Genomic DNA, 19880 nt, shown 5'->3' with positions numbered 1-19880 from the left:
CAGCTCATGCAGCTCCGTGCCCCTGCCGTGAACAGGGATGTCACCCACTGCACCAGGCTGCTCCAGGCCCATCCAGCTCAGCCCAGGAAACTGCCAGCGATGGGGCAGGCACCACTGCAAAAGCCAAAAATCACTTACTGGGCATTTACAAGGAAAAGAAAAAGAAAATGGGAAAAAAAACCCCAAACAAACAAACCCACTTTGATTAAGAGCCCTCCAAGCAGAGTAACCTGTGACCTTTTGTAAGACTTCCTTGGAGAGAAAAAATCAGTTTTGACACTGTCTCCTGCATCAAATACCAAGTGCTTCAGCCTCAGGTCTCTGACAAAGTCTGCTGGACAGCTTTAGATTCACACAACAAACCCTCTGTCTGGGGCAATGGGCTGCCCAGGCTGAGCACCTGTGCTCAGGTACAGCCTCAGGGCCAGGCGCCACCAGCAGGTACCTGAATCTCGGTGGCTGCCAGGTGGTGTCACTGTGACAATCCTGCTGGCAGATCTGCACTGGCCATGTTCAAAAGGGCCCTTTTCCCAAGTGTAACCATTGCAAGTGAGTAGGAAAAAAGACCAAAACTTCAAAAGTGGCAAGTGTGAGCCAGGAATTATCAGTTAATGATATTACCAAGGAATATCCCAAAAGGAAAGCACAACATAAAAGAAGAAAGGTGAAAAATAGTAAAGTTTAATACTTAAAAGAAAAACATACAGATCTAAGCAAAACCTCTGGGAATCAATAAAAAACTGCCAAAATATCAATAAAGTATCAACAGCACTGGGGACAACAGCTCTCAGACCTGTGTGAAGACACACAGGATCCTGAGCAGATCCACTCTGGACACTGCTGAGGACAGGGGCAGCAGTGGTGTCCTGCAGATCCCTGGATCTGTACCTGGAACAGAACAACGACCATTTGATCCCAGACAGAAGGAGGAGGGAGCACAGACACGTGAGCTGGGCGAGTCTGGGCCGTGCTGTCCACCACACAGTCAGTCAGCCACTACCCAACAGCTTACGGGGTTCTGGAAGCACCTGGAGAGTCCCTGCCCTGGCTCTGTGATGTGCCAGGGCTCTGCTGGATCTCAGCGCAGCTCTCCTGCCCCAAGCACAGCACACCTTCCCCAGCCCGAGCATTTGGGACTGCCCAAAGGAAATTCCAACAGGGCACTGGAACTAAAATGGCAGCACTGCAAGGAGCCCATAGGGGGACAGCACAAATGGACGGAAACCCCATTGAGGAACACACCACACAGAGCATCACAGAGAGAAACACAAATCAGCCGCCAGGACCTGGCTCTGTGCCTGCCAGCTAAGCCCTCCTGCACCGCCCTGTCACAGTTCCACCACAATCTGGGTAACTCCATGGCCGTGTTCATCCCATCTCCCAAGGACGCGGAACTGCCCCGGCACCGTCGGGCCATGGACACTGAGGGCTCCAAGTGCTCTCGCATGCACAGCTATTGGCAAAGCTCCTCATTTCCCAGCCCAGTTGCGGGTGAGCAAGGACAGGACAGTTCATCTTGCCCTGCTGATGAACTTTCTTCATGTTCTTCTTCCTTCTTTTCTCCCTAAGGCGCTGTGGGAAGAGCCAGCTGGGAGAATCTGAGGCTTCCCATCAGCAAACCCAGGCCAATCCCATCTGGAACAAGTAACCTATCCTTCACCTGGCCCTTGACCAACTCACCTGTCCTGTTCATACCAAAAAAACTCAGGGAGCCAGTGAGCTGCATGGTCAGACTGTCAGCATGAGCATTGCTGGGGGAGCTCTTCCTACAGCCCCCAGCACCGGCCTGTTACAGCAATAATCTGCTCCCAGGCAGCACAAGGCTGCTTTCCCCCTCCACGCTCCCCGGCACGCAGCACAGCTCTGTGTCTGCTGCCCAGGAGAGTGCGCCCAGGGCTGCCAGGCCAGCACAGCCCCCCCTGCCCGCTCACTGGGGTCACCTGTGCGGGCTGAGCCCCGGGCAGGCGCTCCTGGGCGCCGTGGAACAGCTGCCCGCGCCGCAGCCGCGGCTCCTCCTGCTCGTACCAGCGCTGCTCGTCGAACTCGGGGAAGAAAAAGGCAATTTCTCTGCTGGCTGAGGCAGCTGAGTCTGTCAAAAAAAGAGCGAAAGGCAGTGAGATGCCAGTCTGCCACCACAAACACGTGCTGCACTCCAAAGGTGCCTGGCTAGGCTGCACCTGGCCAGGTGTGCGTGGGGTCTGCAGAAGGGAACACATGGCTCACTTGGAGCCCCAGAACTAAAGCAAAGGCAGACAAAGCACCATCCAAGATGCCTCCCCAAGAACCATCCAGGAATGCTAGCCTACCTGAGCCATGGGTCGTGTTCCTGGTGTCCGTAAGGCCGTAGGCACCTCGGATGGAGTCTGGGTCGCTGTGTCGGGCTCGGAACACTTTAGTGGGTCCCATCAGGGATCTCCAGAGAGGGATAGCGTTCTCATGGGCCAGGATGTAAGCCCACATGGGGCCACTGCAGCGAGGGCCCAGGAACAGCAGGAGAAAAGATCATGAAGAGCTCATTACAAACAGGTTATTCGTCCTTACAAACCTGCACAGTACAGCTGCCATGGGCTGCCACGCCGCGCCGTGGGGACGGGCACGGTCCCAGCGCGGCACCGCGGCCACGGCGCCGGCACTGCTGGCCTACTGCACATGATGACCTGCAGCACCTCCGGGGCGCCACCCGCCAGGTCCCGCTGCCAGAGCCTCCCAGCGCCGCACACGGGGCACGGCCCGTACCTGGCCATGAACTCCACCAGCCGCTGGTAGAAGAAACGCCCTGCGGACGGACACGGACCGGGTGGGCACCGGCCCGGGGCAGCACCCCGCTCCGGCCCCCCGAGCCCGGCTCGTACCTGCGTGCTCCCGGTAGAAGCGGCGGCTCTGCTCCGCGCCGCACCGCACCTCCCTGGCGCGGACGATGAGGAAGCGGTGACGGAGGATGGCGGCGTGCACGGCCTGCGGGAAGAGGCGGCGCTGGGGGGGGTCGTGGCGAGGCCTGCTGTGCTTTGCTGTGCCCGGCCCGGCCCGGCTCTCACCTCGCACACGAGCGGATGGGCCACGGCGTCCGGCTTGAGCAGCGCCAGCGTCAGCTGCAGCCGCCGCGCGGGGGCCGCCATGGCCGGGCCGGGCGGCATGGGGCGGGGCGGGGGCGTTGCCCGGGGCGGGGCGGGGCCCGGGGCGGGGCGCGGGGCGTTGCCCGGGGCGGGGCGGGATCGGGGGCGGGGCCTGGGCGCGTCGCGCGGCAGCGGGGACGCGCAGGCGCTGCCATGGCGACGGCGGCGGAGGAGCAGGGCCGGGCCGCGGCGCGGGAGGAGGCCCCGGACGGGAACGGGGCCCGGGACGGGGCCCGGGACGAGGTCGCGGCCGGCGCCGAGGAGACGGTGAAGATCATCTGCCTGGGCGACAGCGCCGTGGGCAAGTCCAAGTGTGTGGGGCGCGGGCGTGCCGCGGGTCGGGCGGGGGTCCCGCGGAGCCGGGCCGCAGCGCGGTGCCGCGGCTCACCGGGACACGCGCTCGCTCTCTCGGCAGGCTGCTGGAGCGGTTTCTGCTCGATGGCTTGTATCCTTGGCGGCGGGGAGCGGGGCGGGCACGGCGGGTCGCGGCGGAGGGCTCTGCCCCGCTCGGTGGGTCCTTAACGCGCCGCAGCCAGCCGCAGCAGCTCTCCACCTTCGCCCTGACGCTGTACCAGCACCGCGCCCGGGTCGGCGGGCAGGAGGTCCGCGTGGGTGAGTGGGGCCAGCCCGGGGACGTGGGGTGCCATGGCAGAGGGAACAGCTGGGAAGGCAGATCCCCTCGGTCTGGGTGTCGGTATCGTGTTTTGATAACCAACACCGCCGTGACAAAGCTGGTGCCCTTCTGGGACAGAGCTGCAGCATTGGTGGATGGGGCAAAGTGACTGCCATCATCCCCCTGGGCTTGGCAAAGTGTAGGGCACTGTCCCCACGATGTCCTGGACTCTGAGCTGGAGAGACAGGGGTTGGATGGATGGGTATGGATGGACTCCACGTGGAGCCACTGGTCATGGCTCAGTGGGGCTAGGGCTGACACTGCTCAACGTCTTCGTTGTGACACAGACAGTGAATGCAAATGTGGTCTGGTGGGGACCTGTCTGTATTTGGGCAGTTTAAGAAAGCCACTGTCCAGGAGGTCTGACACAGAGTCCAGTCACAGTATCAGTGCAAAGGAATCCCTAAGGAAACTGGCTCATTTGGCTTTGGGTACAGCACCATGCTTGGGTCCAGCTGACAAGAGGTGTGACTACACTGAGATTCTTAACTGAAGCTGTGCCAATTTATACAGCAAACCAGAGCCAGATGTGAACCTACAAACCCAGTGAGAGGTGGGGGATCTCCACCTGAGGTGCCCCAACAGCTAAAGGCACGGCCGTGTCCAGGTTTGCCCCATGATTTCTGGTGTACACAGAACTTCGTGGACTGGGACCTGTTTGCCTCTGGCTGACTTATCTTCAGCACCTCAGAATGATTCCTGCCCCTGGGAGAGCAGAGTCAGATGTCTGTGAGAGGTGCTGGAGCGTTTCCCATGGCACGGCCCCGACTGACCGACCCCGACTGCTGGGTCAGAATTCAGCAGTGCCCAGCAGTTCCTGGAGTTTTAGGTTGTTTCCCGTTGTCATCCCTAGTGACAGAGTGCCAGACATGGCTCTGTGCACTTCTGCCTGTCTTGGTCCTGCTGTCCCACACAACTGTGTCACTGGTGGCTTCTCCTTTGTTGTTGGCCAGTGCCAGCACTGCCCACAGCTGAGCCCAGTGAGGAAAGGTCCCAGTTTGGCACAACTTCTTAACCATGATGTGTTTCAGATTGGTGAGGTGAAGCTGAGTTTGTGTCTCTGAGCAGGTGGGCTGTGCTTTGCCTCCTGGGTGTAAGCTGTGAGAAGAGCAGAGCTCGGTGAGTTGTGTCATTGTGAGCTGGTTCTGTGTTACAGATTTCTGGGACACGGCGGGCCAGGAGCGGTTCCGGAGCATGCATGCCTCCTACTACCACCAGGCCCATGCCTGCATCATGGTGAGGGGGTCTCAGCTGCACCGTGGGAGCTGGGTGCACAATGGTCTCAGTGACACCTGGCCTTTGTGTTACTTTGATGGTTGCACTGCCATGTGTTCCTTGTCTCTTCCTGTGGTTTAAAAAACTTTCCTAGATCGTTCTTTCTTCTCTCACCAGATGACCCCCCTGTAGATGGACCTGGCTAGCTCTGGTCTGTCTCTCCCGGTAACCCTTTTCCTCTATCCCCTGGCCCTGCTGTCTTCTCAATGTCCTCATGTTTGCCCCTGTTGCCAGTTTTGTTGGCTCCTCTCCTGCTCAGATCTCCTGGTTTGTCCTGTCACTCTCACTTTCCACTGTTCCACCAGTGATTTTCATTGGTGGTTTAGTTGTCAGAACAGGAGGCCACATCTGATCCTGTTTGGCACAAGCTGTTCCCAGTGCCAGCTCCCTGTGTGGGTGGCAGGGACTTGCCCAGGACACAGGACAGTGTAAAGGACATCAAGGGGCTGTTTCCTGCTGGCTGGGCTTGGCAATACTGTCCCTTTCTCTCTCACCCTTTCTAATAACGCCCAGTTCCCTTGGTCTTGTGTTCCTGGGAACGTTCTGGATTGTGTCCTTGTGTTGGTTAGAGCTGTCCTGGGTCAGTCAGTGCTGGGCTGGCCTGGGATAGGTGGTTCTCTCTTGGAAGGTGTTTGATGTGCAGCGGAAGGTCACCTACAAGAACCTGAACAACTGGTACAAGGAGCTGAGGGAATTCCGCCCAGAAATTCCCTGCATTGTGGTGGCCAACAAGATTGATGGTGAGTGTGCCTTCTGCTCCCAGCTTGCCAGGGTCGTGCTGGGATTCGCTCCTGTCCTTACTGAGAATCAATGTCCCTTGTCTGTTGGGTCCAGAGGATTTCCTCAGTCCCCCAGGGGCTGGCTCCTGTGCTGACCTCAGCTGCTGTCTTACAGGTGCTTGTCCTGTGTCACCAGCAATTAAAAGTGCAAATTTCATCAATTTCAGTTTTATTGAAGCGTTTTTCTTCTAGTTATGTCCTTATCACACTGCCTATTCTATCCATCAAGAGCCCAAAAGTGATTGGAGTAGCACCTGGTCAAAAATGGCAGCAAAAGGAAGCCAAAGCTGTTCTGTGGCTTCCCTGGATCAGTCAGGGATGGCCTTGGTGCTCCTTCAGCCTGCACAGACTCCAGTGTGCTGAAGAGTCTCAATGTAGCTGCTGACAGAACTGTTCACCTGGCTCTGCAGGAGGCTGGAAGGTTCCTCCCATGGGGAATGCCAGGCAGCCCCTGATGATTGCTGTCACAGGGCTGTGGCTCGTCTGACGTGTCACACAGAAGACACCACCTTCTGCACCTCCTGCCATGTCTGACTGACCATGTCTTCTTTGTCTGCTTCAGCCGATATGAAGGTGACCCAGAAAAGCTTCAATTTTGCCCGGAAGTTCAGTTTGCCCTTTTACTTTGTGTCTGCTGCCGATGGCACCAACGTGGTGAAGGTGAGATGGGCGTTTGCCTGCTGGGTTTGGTGTCCACGAGGCCCCTTGGCAGCCCAGGGACATGGGGGCTGCTCTGGGCACAGAGAGCAGGAAATGGTCCATCATTTCAGCTCCATGTGAGTGGCTGGTGGCTATGGAGAGCTGCAGAGGGTTTTTTTCCCCTGGGATGTGGGAACAGTCTCCATGTGCTACAGAAACCCAATGCCCATGTGCCCCATCCTGTGAGTGACAGCCTTGTCCTTCCCACCAGCTCTTCAACGACGCCATCAGGCTGGCTGTGGCTTACAAACAGCAATCAGGAGACTTCATGGACGAGGTCCTGCGGGAGCTGGAGGTAGGGAAGGCTCTGTCCCTGCACTGTCCTGAGTCCTGTCGGATGAGCAGTTCTACTCTTTTTCCCCTATGGCAAAGGGGGGAAGCTGTGCAGCACGGGAAGCTTTGCCCTCTGCTGGGCTTTGTGTGCTGCTCAGTCTGGGCTGGGAGGGGGAAGTGGGAACCATCCCGAGAGGTCTCACTGCCCTAGACAGAGTCTAAAAGAGCCACAGCAGATACAGCTGTTGCAGTCTGTCTTTTCTCAGCAGTTCCTTGTCCTGCTCCTTTCCAGAGCTTTGACCTGCAGAACACGAGCAAGGATTTGCCAGACAAGGGGAAGAGCTGCACTGAAGAGGAGGCCTCATCTGCCTAGGCCTGGACCCTGAGCCTGTTTTCCCCTTGGCTCTGGACTTCGGGGGCCTGTGTGGAGGACAGTGATGCTTCTCATGCCCTAGAGCTGTGATGGTGGGCAGCCGGGCCTCTTCCCTTCTTGTGGGAGCTCACCTGGGCAGGATCTTCATTTGCTCGGCCCTCGCTGCTGTACATTTCGCTCAGGAGAGGGATGGGAGGACCCACATGATTCCACATGGATGGTGGCTCATTCCCACTGCTCTTTCAGGACAGAGCTGCCTAGCAGAAGTGAGCCATCCTGGACCTGCAGGAGGGACCCTGCCCAGGCACTGTAGTGGTACCTGCTGCAGAAAGCAAACACTAAAGGATATTTTTACAAAGCTATGATGGCATCCTTCCCGCGCTGCTGCTGTAAGGAGGCAGGTCCCAGGTTGTTTAAGGCCACAGACCAGCCCCAGCCTGCTTCCAGCTGAGCCAGTGCTGCCTCAGTCCACCCATGATCTCTGCTGCCATCCCTGGGCTGCTGTCCCCATTCTGCCCCAGAACAGGCAGATCCCAGGAGCTCTGAGCACAGGAGGCTTCTTCCCGTCCGTACAGCTGACACAGGTGGGCTCACACCTGGGGGCTGGTTCTGTCCCACCTTGTTGGATGTGGCCATGCTTCTTGTCTGTGTGTGCGTGTGTGCACAGGATGCTGCATTCCAGAGAGCTGGATACACACACACACTCTTAAAACAGTCATGGAATCTTGGAATGGTTTGGCTAGAAAGGGACCTTAAAGGTCACCTCATTAAGCCCCTGCCATGGACAGGGATGCCTTCCACTATTTCATGTTGCTCCAAGCCCTGTTCAACCTGGCCTTAGACACTTCCAGGGATCCAGGGGCAGCCACAGCTTCTCCAGGCACCCTGTGCCAGGGCCTCACCCCCCCCTGAGTAAAAACTCCTTCCCAGCACCTCATCCCAATCTCCCCTCCTCTAGATTTAATCCATTCCTCCTTGTCCTGTCATGGCCTGCCCATGCAAAAAGCCGCTCTCGCTCTCCCCCACTATTATAACCTGCTTCAATGCAAGGGGCACTGAGGTTTCCCTGGAGCCCTCTCCAGGCTGAAGAATGAATGTGAACAGCACAGCAGATGGACAGACAGAGCAGGGACTCTGCGAGCCTGCGGGTGCACTGAGCAGGGCTGAACACACGGGTAATGGTGAACACAGAAACTTTACTTCAACACCTCAGTCACGTCAGCATCGCTGTGGCTGCAGCGCAGCAGCGTGGGCAGGACAGAGAAGCCTCTGGCCCCGAGGCTGCCTTGGAGCTGCTGTGATCCACTGTAGCCCTGGATCCTGCTCATCCTGCTGCTGCTCAGGCTTTTTTGTCCTTCTAAAACTGCAGGAACTCCTGCACCAGATTCCAGAATTGCACCAGGATCTGGTGTGGGAATGCCATGGGCAGTGACGTGCCCGAGGATGTCACTGCTGGTTTCTCGTTGTACTCAGGGGTCAAGTTGATCTCTTCCTCTGGTTCCTCTGGTTCCTCTGGTTCCTCAGGCTCCTCCTCGGGGGCCGAGGTGACAGGTGGCTCCGGTGCTGGACCAGCTCTTTCTGCTGGGCTCAGGCCCGTCTGGAGCAGGATCCAGTTGTAGAAGTGCTGAGTGGAGGTGTAGATCCCGGGGTGCCTGGCTCTGTCACAGCCTCTTCCCCAGCTGTTCAATCCCACCAGCCAGTAGTAGTCAGCTGCATTGTCCTTGCAGACGAGGGGACCCCCGCTGTCCCCCTGTGCCGGGAGAGATGGTTCAGGGACTGTGGGGGGCTGCTGTGGGGAGGAGAGGGGCGGACAGGGGACAGGCTGGGCTGTGTGTGGGGGATGAGGGGGTCCCTGCGCTGCCGGGGCCTGAGGGACTCATCACACGCTCCTACCTGGCAGGTGTCGATGCCGCCCTGTGGGTACCCAGCACACAGGTTGTCAGCATGAACAGCCCCTGCATACCATGGGCTGCTGTTGCAGAGCTCAGTGTCCATGAGGTGAACCTTGGACTCCTGCAGCACCATGGCTGTTCCCTGAGCTGTGGGCACAGAGGGGAATGAGCCCCAGCAGCTCGGTACCCATCCCTTCCCCTGCCTGGGGTGAGCCCCCTTCCCAGGCCTGGCTCTGCCCCTTCCCCACGGGTGACATTGTCCAGCTGTGTCCCTGCCCCTTCCCCACGGGTGATGTTGTCCAGCTGTGTCCCTGCTGTTGGCCTGGGGAAGGGGCCAAACTCCCGAGGTTTCCCAGGGCCAGCAGGAATTGTTTGGGTGAGCAGGGACCTTACAGCTCATCCCGTTCCATGCTTGTCTTGGTGGAGGCTCCTTCCCCCAGCCCGGGCTGCTCCGAGCCCGGCCCCGCTGGCGCCGTGCGGCCGGACCCTGTGTGTGCCCTGTCTGTGTCCAGCCCGTGTCCCTGTGTGTGCCCAGTCCGTGTCTGTGCCCAGCCTGTCCCTGTGTGTGTCCAGCCCGTGTCCCTGTGTGTGCCCAGCCCGTGTCCCTGTGTGTGCCCAGCCCGTGTCTGTGCCCAGCCTGTGTCTGTGCCCAACCCGTGTCCCTGTGTGTGCCCAGGCCGTGTCTGTGCCCAGCCTGTCCCTGTGTGTGTCCAGCCCGTGTCCCGTGTCTGTGTCCAGTCCGTGTCTGTGTCCAGTCCGTGTCTGTGCCCAGCCTGTCCCTGTGTGTGCCCAGCCCGTGTCCCTGTCTGTGTCCAGCCCGTATCCCTGTGTGTGCCCAGCCCATGTCCCTGTGTGTGCCCAGCCCGTGTCCCTGTCTGTGTCCAGCCCGTGTCTGTGCCCAGCCCGTGTCCCTGTGTGTGCCCAGCCCGTGTCCCTGTCTGTGTCCAGCCCGTGTCCCTGTCTGTGCCCAGCCCGTGTCTGTGCCCAGCCTGTGTCTGTGCCAACCCGTGTCCCTGTGTGTGCCCAGCCCGTGTCTGTGCCCAGCCAGTGTCCCTGTGTGTGCCCAGCTCATGTCCCTGTCTGTGTTGAGCCCGTGTCTGTGCCCAGCCCGTGTCCCAGGTGCCCAGCTCATGTCCCTGTGTGTGCCCAGCCCGTGTCCCTGTCTGTGCCCAGGCCATGTCTGTGCCCAACCTGTGTTCCTGTCTGTGCCCAGTCCGTGTCCTTGTGTGTGCCCAGCCCGTGTCCCCGGGTGCCCAGCCCATGTTCCTGTCTGTGCCCAGCCCATGTCTGTGCCCAGCTCGTGTCCCTGTCTGTTCCCAGCCCGTGTCCCTGTCCATGCCCAGCCTGTATCCCTGTCTGTGCCCAGCCCGTGTCCCAGGGTGCCCAGCTCGCCCTGGGAGCACACATCCTGTTGGGAACTCACCTCTGGCAAAGTTCCAGCCGGCGATGTAGCAGGATTTCAGCTCCGAGACCCTGAGTGAGGGGTCGGGCACACAGCCCAGCTGGATGTAGTCGCTGCACTCCACAGGCTGGTCCAGCTCCACCAGGGCAATGTCGTTCCTGGCCGTGGCAGCCACGTAGTGCTGGTGCACCAGGAGCCTCTGGATGCGTCTCACCACAGCCCCAGGGCCCGGCTGAGTCAGATCTGTGGCCCCGATCACCACGTCCCACGTGGAGATGCCCCTGGGGAGCAGATGGACAGAGGGGTGACAGGGAGCAGAGCCACGGGCTGCAGCAGCCCAGCATTTCCCGGCCTTCTGCTTGCCCAGGTGGGCAGGGCAGCGGCCCGTGGTGCTGTGAGCTGGGCGCCTGCCCGTGCTCTGGGGACAGCTCTGTCCCTGCTGTCTCTTACCCGGCCCTGGCGAAGCAGTGTGCCACCGTGAGCACCCACTGGGAGCTGAGGAGGACACCCGTGCACATGTGCCACGTGCCGTTCTCCCAGGTGGCCTGGATGCTGACGATGCCGGGCCAGGCCCCAGGCTGGACACTGGTGCCACCCACATGGGACGTGCCAGCAGCAGAAACCACGGAGTTGTAGTCAAGAGCAGCAGAGCTGTGGTCAGAGGCCATGGGCCGGAGCCCGCACGTCCCTCTGGAAGCACAAAGCCATCAGTGCCCTGCTCGGTGGCTGCTGCTGCTCAGCCTGAAAGTCCCACCTGGTGCTGAGCGGCAGCAGGGCCAGACAACCCCGAGGGGCATCTTTCACCACTGTTCTGCCAGGGAAGTCCCCAAGTGTTCCTCCAGCTCCCTCCCAGAGCCCCCCGGGGCCACTGACCTGCAGGTGTCCCAGGTGCCCCCCACGGGCCCGGCCAGGGCCAGCAGCACGAGCAGCCCCAGCAAAGCCATCGGCGCCAGCGCAGGTGGCAGAGCCAGCGCAGAGCTGTCACCTCCAGTGCGGCCACTGCCACAGCACCCACAGCCTTCGTGGTGCTCACAGTGCCCGGGCCAGGGCCGCTGTCACAGAGGGGCTGGTTCTGAGTGCTGGCATGGCAGGGAGGGGCAGCACAGAGTCATAGAGACGTGGAATGCTCTGGGTAGAAGGGACTTTATGACCACCCAGTGCCACCCCTGCCGTGGGCAGGGCCACCTTCCACTATTCCAGGGTGCTCCAAGGCCTGAGGCCTGTCCAGCCTGGCCTTGGGCACTGCCAGGGATCCAGGGGCAGCCACAGCTGCTCTGTGCCAGGGCCTGCCCGCACCCACAGCCAGAAATTCCCTCCTAACACCTAATCTAAATCTACCCACCTTCAGCTTAAAGCCATTTTTCTTGTGTCCTATCACTACAGGCTCTTGTCCAAAGTACCCCTCCAGCCTTTTTCTAAGCCCCTTTTAAGTACTGGAAGAGGCACCAACGTCTCCCTGGAACCTTCTGTTCTCCAGGCTGACCAGCCATGACTCTCTCAGCCTGTCAACCCTTCTTCCCACCCTGAATGAATATTTTAAATGTGGTGATCCTTACTCTAAAACAGCACTGCTCTGCTAGTTTGCCTACATTCACCTTTTACAAATGTTTCTTTGCATCCATTTCAGAAAGGCATCTGACTTTGATTACATACCTTGAGAAATGAAGGTTTACATTTTTTCCTCCATAATTTCTTGGACACCTCCAGGGACTCGGACTCCACGGGGCAGCTCCTTCATATGCCTGACCACCTTTCCATGAAGAAATTTTTCTTGACGTCCACCCTGAACCTCTTCTGGCATAACTTGAGGCTGCTCCAGGGCTGAGCCTCCCCTGGCTCTGATCTCCTGTCAGGGAGTTCTGGAGAATGAGAAGGTTTCCCCTGAGCCTCCTTTTCTCCAGGCTGAGCCTCTCCAGCTCCTTCAGCTGCTCCTCAGAGGACTCACCCTCTAGGCCCTCCCTATTACGTTGCCTTCTCTGGACACACTCCATCCCCTCAATGTCCTTCTTGAACTGAGGGGCTGAGAACTGGACACAGGACTTGAGGTGTGGCCTCACCAATGCCAAGGTCAGGGGGACAATCCCTTCTTCCCCACCAGCTCATTTTTAGGCACACAGGGACAAGCTGCTCCATCACCTTAAAGCTTTCCTTCTCGATGTATGCCCAGCCTTCCTGGAACCCTTTGTTTTTAAGGGCTGCTTCCCAAGGGACTGTCCAAATCAGTGTCCCAAACTGGCTGACATTCACCCTCTGACAGTGTAGAGGTTTTGCTGACGCACCTTGTTCGCCAAGGACCGAAACTCCTTCATTTCAGGGTCACTGTGCCCAAGATGGCTCCAACCACCACATCTTCCAGCAGCCCCTCTCAGTCTGCAAACAGCAGGTCCAGCAGGGCCCCACCCTAGGTGGGCTGCTCAGCTACTGAGCCAGAAGTTCTCTTCCACACATTCCAGGAGCCTCTCAGACTGCCTTCTCTCCACTGGGTTTCTTCCAGCAGACATCCAGCAGGTTAAAGACCTCCACAAAAACAAGGACTGGCAACCACGAAACATCAGCCAGCACTTTATAAAATAATTCATCTGCCTCTTCATCCTGGTTGGGAGGTCTAGAACAGACCCCCACCAGGATATCTGCCTTGCCAGCCTTCCCCTTGATTTTCACCACAACCATTCATCCTTTTCATTACTAAGCTCCAGACAGCCAAAACCCTCCCTAAGGTACAGTCATCACACCACCTCTCCTGCCTCACCTGTCCCTTCTAATGAGCTTGGAGCCATCCATTGCAGCATTCCAGTCATGGAGTCATCACAGTTCCATGACAGCAACTAGATCAGAGCTTTGCTGCTGCACCACAGCCTCCAGCTCCTCCTGTGGTGCCCACACTGCTGCATTGGTGTAGATGCACTTTAGCTGTGCTATCAATTTCTGCCCTGCACTGGCCTGCTGCCCCCAGCTTCATCTCTAGTGACTGTGCTCTCATCCCCCTCTCCCCTCAGATCTAGTTTAAAGCCCTCTCAATCAGCCTGCCAATCCACAGGTTGGAACCCTTTTGCCTCTTCTCTTCTAGAGGTGAACCCATCTATCTCCAGCCTGGTGCTATACAAACTACCTCATGTTCAAAAAACCCAAAATTCCACCAATGGCACCAGTCTTTAAGCTACTTTTTGCTCCTGTTAGCTTTCTTGTTCATTTTGGCATTCATCCCGACTACCAAAGGAATCAAGACCACCATCTCTTGTACCTTGTGCCCCTGTCCCTTCAACCAGGCAACCCAGTGCACCAAAGTCCTTTTCTGTCACCCTGGTACTTCTCTCATCAGGACAATGAGCAGTGGGCAGCTGTCGCAGACATCTTTTCATTAAAATTCTATCTTAGGATTTTTCCTGTTAGAGCTGAGAAGTTTCAGCAACAAATGTAAACAATTGTTATCTGCTGCTGTGGAATGCAACAAGTCCACCTGTGACTGGCCCATCTTAGACGTTTACAATTAATGGTCAATCAAAAACTGAGCTATCTCGGACAGAGTCTGAGAGCTCCTTTGTTATCATTCTTATTCTTAGCTTAGCTAGCCTTCTGAGAACTTTTTCTTCTATTCCTTTTAGTATAGTCATAATGTTATATATATATCATAAAATAATAAATCAAGCCTTCTGATCACAGATTCAACATTTTCATCTCTCTCTCACCCTGAAAACCCCTGTGACCACAGTCACTGGTGGGCTGAATTAGTGCAGGGAGTCTCTCAGCAGTGTCCCCTGCCTGGGCCTCAGGGAGGCCTCGGACTTCCCTGTGGGATGGGTCTGATTGGAACACAGGCTCCTCAGCCCCCCTCAAAGTGAATCACACACTACAACTGCCCTTCCTTTTTTCCTGAATAACTGTAGCTGTGATCTGTCTGACTGACTGCACGGATCTGGGCCACCCACCAAGCAGACTTTCTGCTGCACTCTCAACTGTCTGACCCTCAAAATCCAGGACCTCATATGGGTTCTGTAAGGGCACCTGGGAAGGCGAGGGAAGCCGGGGGGGATTCTGCTGCCTCCCTAAGCAGGGACCTGTTTCCATTCCCCCCTTTTAGGTCTCCTCCTGCCTGAAGGCAAGAGGGTCAGGGCAACTCTGACTGTTGCTGAGCTTTCATGCATTGCATTTCTCTCCTGGTGGAAGGCGCAACTCCACCAGTCTGTTTCTCTTGACAATCCTTGAGGATCTTCAGCCTCCCCGCCTCCCCTGTGAGATGCCCCACCTGCTCACACCACACGCAGTGCTGTTTCACTGTGCTCCAGCAGTAACAGTAGGCTCAGACACCCCCTGCATCCCAGGCTTTCTTGGGGAGCTCTGTCTGCTTCTCCCCACTCCTGCCAGCAATGGCTTTTGTCAGTGTGTGAACTACTGCTGGGTCCAATCAAATTGGACAAGTGAAAAACATAATCCCCACCTGAGAGGAGCACACCTCAAGGGTCAGGAGGGTGGCTGTGCCCTCCTGCAAATCCTGCTGCTTGGGCCGCCACCACACCATGTCCTGCTGCTCCGCGTCCATTTGTGTGCCCCAGCCACCACGCTCTGGGGCACCTGCGCAGCTGGGAGCCATTTCCATCTCCCCCTGCTCCTGGCAATTCCCCCTCTGTGCCTGATGGGCTGCCAGGGCTCCCAAGTCCACGTGGAGCTTTGGACTGCTGCTCACATGTCCACACTAATCCCTCACGTGAGGGGATGGCACCAATCCATGCAAACATCTGAGGGGGGATCCCACCAAGCCCAGACCTCCCCAGGTGATGAGGATGGTGCCAGGCCCAGCCCCGTCCTGCCCAGCGAAGGATGAGGAGTCAGGCCCTGGGCTCCAACAGTCCCAGCTCAGCATGAGGCACAACCTCCCTCCATCATGGGAAGGCCAAGCCCTGGGACAGCCGCCCAGGAGGGTGAGGGGTGTCCCTCCACAGAGACATCCTAACCCACCTGGACAAGTGCCACCTGCTCCAGGTGACCCTGCCTGGGCAGGAGCTGAGCTGGGGCATCACCAGAGGGCCCTTCCCCCTCACACTGTCCTGGGATTCTGTGTGCCACAAACGTGTATTTGTGGTATGTGTGCGACACCTGTGTGTGGCACCTGTGTGTGTGTGGGACATCTGTGACAACTGTGTCCGTGCCCACCTGTGCCCAGCCCACTTCCCAGTGCGTGTCCCCAGCATGGCCACTGCCCAGGGCCCCAGAGATGTGGGTTCCCCTCAGTGCCCTGCAGGTGCCACCCCTGTCTGCAGGGCACAGCAGGGGCTGCTCGGGAGGTGGGAACACAAACACGGCAGCAGCCCTGGCTGGACGGGGCTCCCAGGCCCTCACACCAATGCCCTCAGGCCCTGTGGGGCGTGGGGGGCTCACCCCTGCCGTCCCCCCGAGGGTGGGGGTCATGGGGGGTCTCAGGGTGCTCCTGAGCCCTCCACGGCTCTGTCCCCGTGCCCCCCTGCATGTCCCTGTGCCATGCCCCCAGGTCCCCCCGTCCCCACCCCTCACAGCACCCCACAGAGCAGAGCAGACAGTGAGTGGTGTCAGCACATGTTGGGGACACTGTCAGGGAGACACACGGGGGACACAAATGACATTTGGGCACGGGGGAGGACAATAAATAACATTCCCCCCAGGTTCTGCTGAGGCTGAGGAGGCTGAGGAGGAGCTGGGGGAACAGTGACAAGGTCACAGTGACAACTCCCAGTGTCCTTGGGGTGTTCCTCTCCTCCCCCACGGCGTCCCTCCCTGCCTGCAGGCAGGACCTGGCAGGATTCAGCAGGATATGCTGGTGGCACTTCCCCATCACGGGACATGGCTGAGACACAGTCACGGGTCACCCTCAGGGCCCCTGTGGCAGCCCCAGGCGCCCTCAGGGACACGCCAGGCTCCCCGTGTCACCCTCAGACCCACGGGGTAACCACAGCCCCCAGCATCCAAAGGGCACCCTGGGAACCCCAGAGATCCCCCAGAATAACCCTGGGATGGGCTGGGAACCCCCCAGGCATGAGGCACAACTGCCTCAGATGGGCTGGGGGCCCCTGGGTGGGCTTCCCTGGGATGGAGACCCCCAGGCCTGGCTTGTGACCCCATAGGGCGCCAGGGGCTGTTTTGGGGTGCCAGAGGTTGTTGAGTGTAAGAAGCTGGGGGAGTGGTGGAGGACCTTTTGGGGCTGCTGGGAAGGTACCAGGGACTGTCTGGGGGTGTCAGTCACCCGTGACTGGGTGCAAAGAGGCCACGGGCGCAGGGGACAGACTGGGCGAGCTGCAGGGGCTGGCACACACGGGGGTACTGGGGGGAGCTTAGAGGGGGATTTGGGGGGTGTGGGGAGGGGCCGGGGGTCCTGGGGGGCTCTATCGCAGCTCATCGGGCGCGAAGAGCCCCCGGGCGCGGCGCAGCACCGAGTCCCGGGCCGGGTCGTAGGGGTGGTCCTTGGAGGGGATCTCGAGCACCGCGGGCAGCGCCCGGGCGTGGGCGGCGACCGCCGGCCGGATCTGCTCCGCCAGCGCCTGCGAGATCAGGATCATGCCCACGTCCTCCCGCGCCAGGAAACCCCTGCCGAGGGGAGAAAGGGAGAGTGAGGGGCACGGAGAGCCCGTGCGGGCGGGACGCGCTGCTGGGCCCCGATCCCCTGAGCGCTCCGGGCAGCCTGAGCCCAGATTCTGCCGGCCCTCTCCCTCCCCCGCCGCAACTCTGCGAGCCCCGGAGCCCAGAGCCGGGCTGGGTCCCCTCAGAGCCCCCGCTGTGCGCTCACACGGGCACCGCACGGAGCCCTCAGCACCCCGAACATTACCGACACCCCCGGCCCCCCGAACCTTACCGACACCCCGGAGCCCAGAGCCTGGCTGGATCCCCCTCAGAGTGCCCGCTGTGCGCTCACACGGGCACCTCAGGGAGCCCTCAGCACCCAGAACCTTACTGATGCCCCCGGCCCCCCTCAGGCCGCCCGAGCCCGCCCAGGCCGCCTTCCCCCCACACACACCGGAACGTCTCCTCGATCTCCGCCAGACTTGTTTCCTTCTCCACCACCAGGAAGTTGGGCCGCCGGTGCTTGTCCAGTTCCCCGATGCCGCCCAGCAGAAACCCGGTCACCGTGTCCTCGTCGCCCATCACCGCGATCAGCTTCCCGCGGCCCGCCATGCCCGGGGCCCACTGGGAACGGAATCCGTCGGGACACGGACCGTGGGACAGCGGCTGCCGGGAGCCGGCGGGTGGGGATGCGCCGCCGGGAGCGGCTGTGGTGATCGGGACCGGCCGCGACCGACCGGAACCCGCCGCCGCTTCCGGGTTCCGCCGCCGCTCCCGGAGCGCCCCGCCCACCGCTGCCCGGCAACGCGGCCCGGCCCCGCCTACCGCCGGGGAGGACCCGCGCCCCTGCTGGCCACGCCCCTCCATGTCATCGCCCCACCCCTATCGCCAGCCCCGCCCCTCATCGCGCGCATGCGCAGAGCGCCGTGTCCTTGAGGGGACGCGGGGCGCTCCCCTGCACAGCGCCCCCTACCGGGCGGCACGGGCCCCGCGGGCACCTCGCACCGCGCTGGCCGGGACCCCCGAACCCCCCGGGCCCCCCAGGCTGCCGCTGTTCCTCCATGAAATCCCCTTGGACCCCCGAACCCCCCTGGCCCCCCAGGCTGCCGCTGTTCTTCCATGGAATTCCCTTGGAGCCCCGAACCCCCCGGGCCCCCCAGGCTGCCGCTGTTCTGCCATGGAATCCCCTTGGAGCCCCGAACCCTCCGGGCCCCCCAGGCCGCCGCTGTTCTGCCATGGAATCCCCTTGGAGCCCCGAAACCCTCGGGCCTCCCACGGTGCCGCTGTTCCTCCATGAAATCCCCTTGGAGCCCCGAACCCCCCGGGCCCCACCATCCTGCCCCGGACCCCCAGGGCCACCCCTAAACCCTGCTGTGCTGTTCTGCACACCCCACAGTTGTGGTGTCTTGCTCAGGACACCCCTAGACCCGGCGTCCTTCTGCAGTGTGGCCCCGGCCAGGCCCGCTCCCAGCCCCATGCGTGCCATGTCCCCAGCCCCATGTGTGCCGTGTCCTCAGCCCCACATGTGCCGTGTCCCCAGTCTCACCCCAGCCCCACGTGTGCCGTGTCCCCAGTCTCCACACGTGCCGTGTCCCCATCCCCATGCGTGCCATGTCCCCATCCCCATGAGTGCCGTGTCCCCAGCCCCACGCAGGCCGTGTCCCCAGTCCCACCCCAGCCCCACCCATGCTGTGTCCCCCGTCACCACGCGGACCCCGTTCCTCTCCCAGTGCTTTATTGCCAGCCCGTGCCCCCTGCACGGGGCGCTCAGGCCGCCGTGACGCGGAAGGGGCTCCCCGGCACGTCGCGGTCGCCCCAGCGCAGCAGCAGCACGTACTCGCCGCGCTCCCGCACGCTGTAGGTCACCGTGTACACGCGGTTCCCCTCGTGCTTCACATGCACCTCCTCGCACGGCGCCTTGGGGCCGTGCACCCCCACCAGCAGCATGTTTGTGCCTGGGGGACACAGGCAGGGTGAACCCTGAGCTCGAGACCCCAGGGTGGCCCCGAGCTTCCCCCCTGCCTCCCAGACCCTCCACCAGACTCCCCCACTCACCCACCCCATGCCCTCCCAGGGCCCCCAGGCCCGCCTTTAACCCCCCCATCCTTTCTGCAGACTCCCCAGAATTCCCTCAACACCCCACAGACCCCCCCACCTCTCCTCCAAGCCCTCACAGGGCTCCCTAGGAGCGCCTGCTGAGCCCCATCTGCCCTCCCAGCCCCCCAGTGCCCTCACCGGCCTTGCTGCAGTCCACGGTGAAGTGGTTCTTGTGGCCGAGGCGGGCGGCTGCCAGCCCTGGCCCCCGGGCCACCACCTGCCCAGCGTCTGACGGGGCCTTGGTGACCCCCCCAAAGGCGGGGGGGCCCCGCGAGCCCGCCCTCACCACCGGCTCCACCAACACTGTCGAGGTCTCGTGCAGACTGTGCCCGCCCGACAGCCGTGGGCCTGCGGAGCACCAGGGGGACACGGTCAGCCCCCACCGTGGGACACCCCCATCACACCGAGCTGGGGGGACATCTTTCAGGGACAACCCCCCACCCCCTGGGATCCCCACTGTGTCATCCTGGGGCTCCTACACCACGTCACCCCCCGCACCCCCCCCACCGCTGTCACCCTGGGGTCCTGCAGGGTGGCCCTCCTGCAACTCTCCATCATGGCCATCACTGACCCTTGCCACCCCGCACGGGGGACTCCCGTGTTCTCCTCCCCCAGTCTCCCTTTTCCATGCCCCCCATCCCCGTGTCTGCCCCCAGCCCATCTGCACCACTGACCTTGGCCTTGAAGGGGCCCCAGTGTCCCCATGTCCCCCTCAGTTCCCGTGTCCCCACTAGTTCTGTGTTCCTCTCTGTCCCCATGTCCCTCCCAATACCCATGTA

General features: G+C 60.6%; 5 protein-coding genes across 7 annotated transcripts in view; 1 reads left to right on the top strand and 4 right to left on the bottom strand.

The window, feature by feature from the left end:
- Window positions 1-679: 679 nt before the first annotated feature.
- Window positions 680-3116, bottom strand: LOC131558013 (nucleoside diphosphate kinase 6-like). Of its 2 annotated transcripts, XM_058805560.1 has the most exons (6): window positions 3036-3116; window positions 2853-2955; window positions 2737-2776; window positions 2307-2467; window positions 1941-2089; window positions 680-888 (listed from the first exon to the last, which is right to left on the bottom strand). In XM_058805560.1, exons 1-6 carry the CDS (start codon window positions 3114-3116, stop codon window positions 763-765), a joined length of 660 nt encoding a protein of 219 aa, XP_058661543.1. In that variant the 3' UTR covers window positions 680-762. The 2 variants fall into 2 exon arrangements, with proteins under 2 accessions (XP_058661543.1, XP_058661542.1); XM_058805559.1 differs by having other exon boundaries at window positions 710-2089.
- A 150-nt stretch (window positions 3117-3266) lies between these two features.
- On the top strand, window positions 3267-7434 carry LOC131558005 (rab-like protein 2A). Its single transcript, XM_058805549.1, has 8 exons — window positions 3267-3424; window positions 3529-3558; window positions 3646-3725; window positions 4943-5022; window positions 5690-5801; window positions 6403-6500; window positions 6751-6834; window positions 7105-7434. Exons 1-8 carry the CDS (start codon window positions 3267-3269, stop codon window positions 7183-7185), a joined length of 723 nt encoding a protein of 240 aa, XP_058661532.1. The 3' UTR covers window positions 7186-7434.
- Window positions 7435-8173: 739 nt separating this feature from the next.
- Window positions 8174-15744, bottom strand: LOC131557885 (acrosin-like). Its single transcript, XM_058805362.1, has 5 exons — window positions 12133-15744; window positions 10930-11169; window positions 10501-10760; window positions 9079-9224; window positions 8174-8935 (listed from the first exon to the last, which is right to left on the bottom strand). The coding sequence occupies exons 1-5, from the start codon at window positions 12468-12470 to the stop codon at window positions 8543-8545; spliced, it is 1377 nt and encodes a 458-aa protein (XP_058661345.1). The 5' UTR covers window positions 12471-15744; the 3' UTR covers window positions 8174-8542.
- Window positions 15745-16021: 277 nt separating this feature from the next.
- On the bottom strand, window positions 16022-17785 carry ATP6V1F (ATPase H+ transporting V1 subunit F). The gene is made up of 2 exons (XM_058805436.1): window positions 17459-17785; window positions 16022-17031 (listed from the first exon to the last, which is right to left on the bottom strand). Exons 1-2 carry the CDS (start codon window positions 17614-17616, stop codon window positions 16830-16832), a joined length of 360 nt encoding a protein of 119 aa, XP_058661419.1. The 5' UTR covers window positions 17617-17785; the 3' UTR covers window positions 16022-16829.
- Window positions 17786-18724: 939 nt separating this feature from the next.
- Window positions 18725-19880, bottom strand: part of FLNC (filamin C) — a 29169-nt gene continuing 28013 nt past the window's right edge. For both annotated transcript variants that reach the window (XM_058805802.1, XM_058805803.1), the window contains 2 exons: window positions 19240-19449; window positions 18725-18959 (listed from right to left, as the gene is read on the bottom strand). In XM_058805802.1, the coding sequence (XP_058661785.1) occupies window positions 18772-18959; window positions 19240-19449 (398 nt within the window). In that variant the 3' untranslated portion in view covers window positions 18725-18771. The remainder of the gene's footprint in view (window positions 18960-19239; window positions 19450-19880) is intronic.

This window comes from Ammospiza caudacuta, chromosome 5, assembly GCF_027887145.1.
Source record: "Ammospiza caudacuta isolate bAmmCau1 chromosome 5, bAmmCau1.pri, whole genome shotgun sequence".
In the NCBI taxonomy this organism is placed as follows: Eukaryota; Metazoa; Chordata; class Aves; order Passeriformes; family Passerellidae; genus Ammospiza; species Ammospiza caudacuta.
The sequence above is the reverse complement of the archived record's forward strand: the minus strand, read 5'-3'. Positions and strand labels throughout refer to the sequence as shown.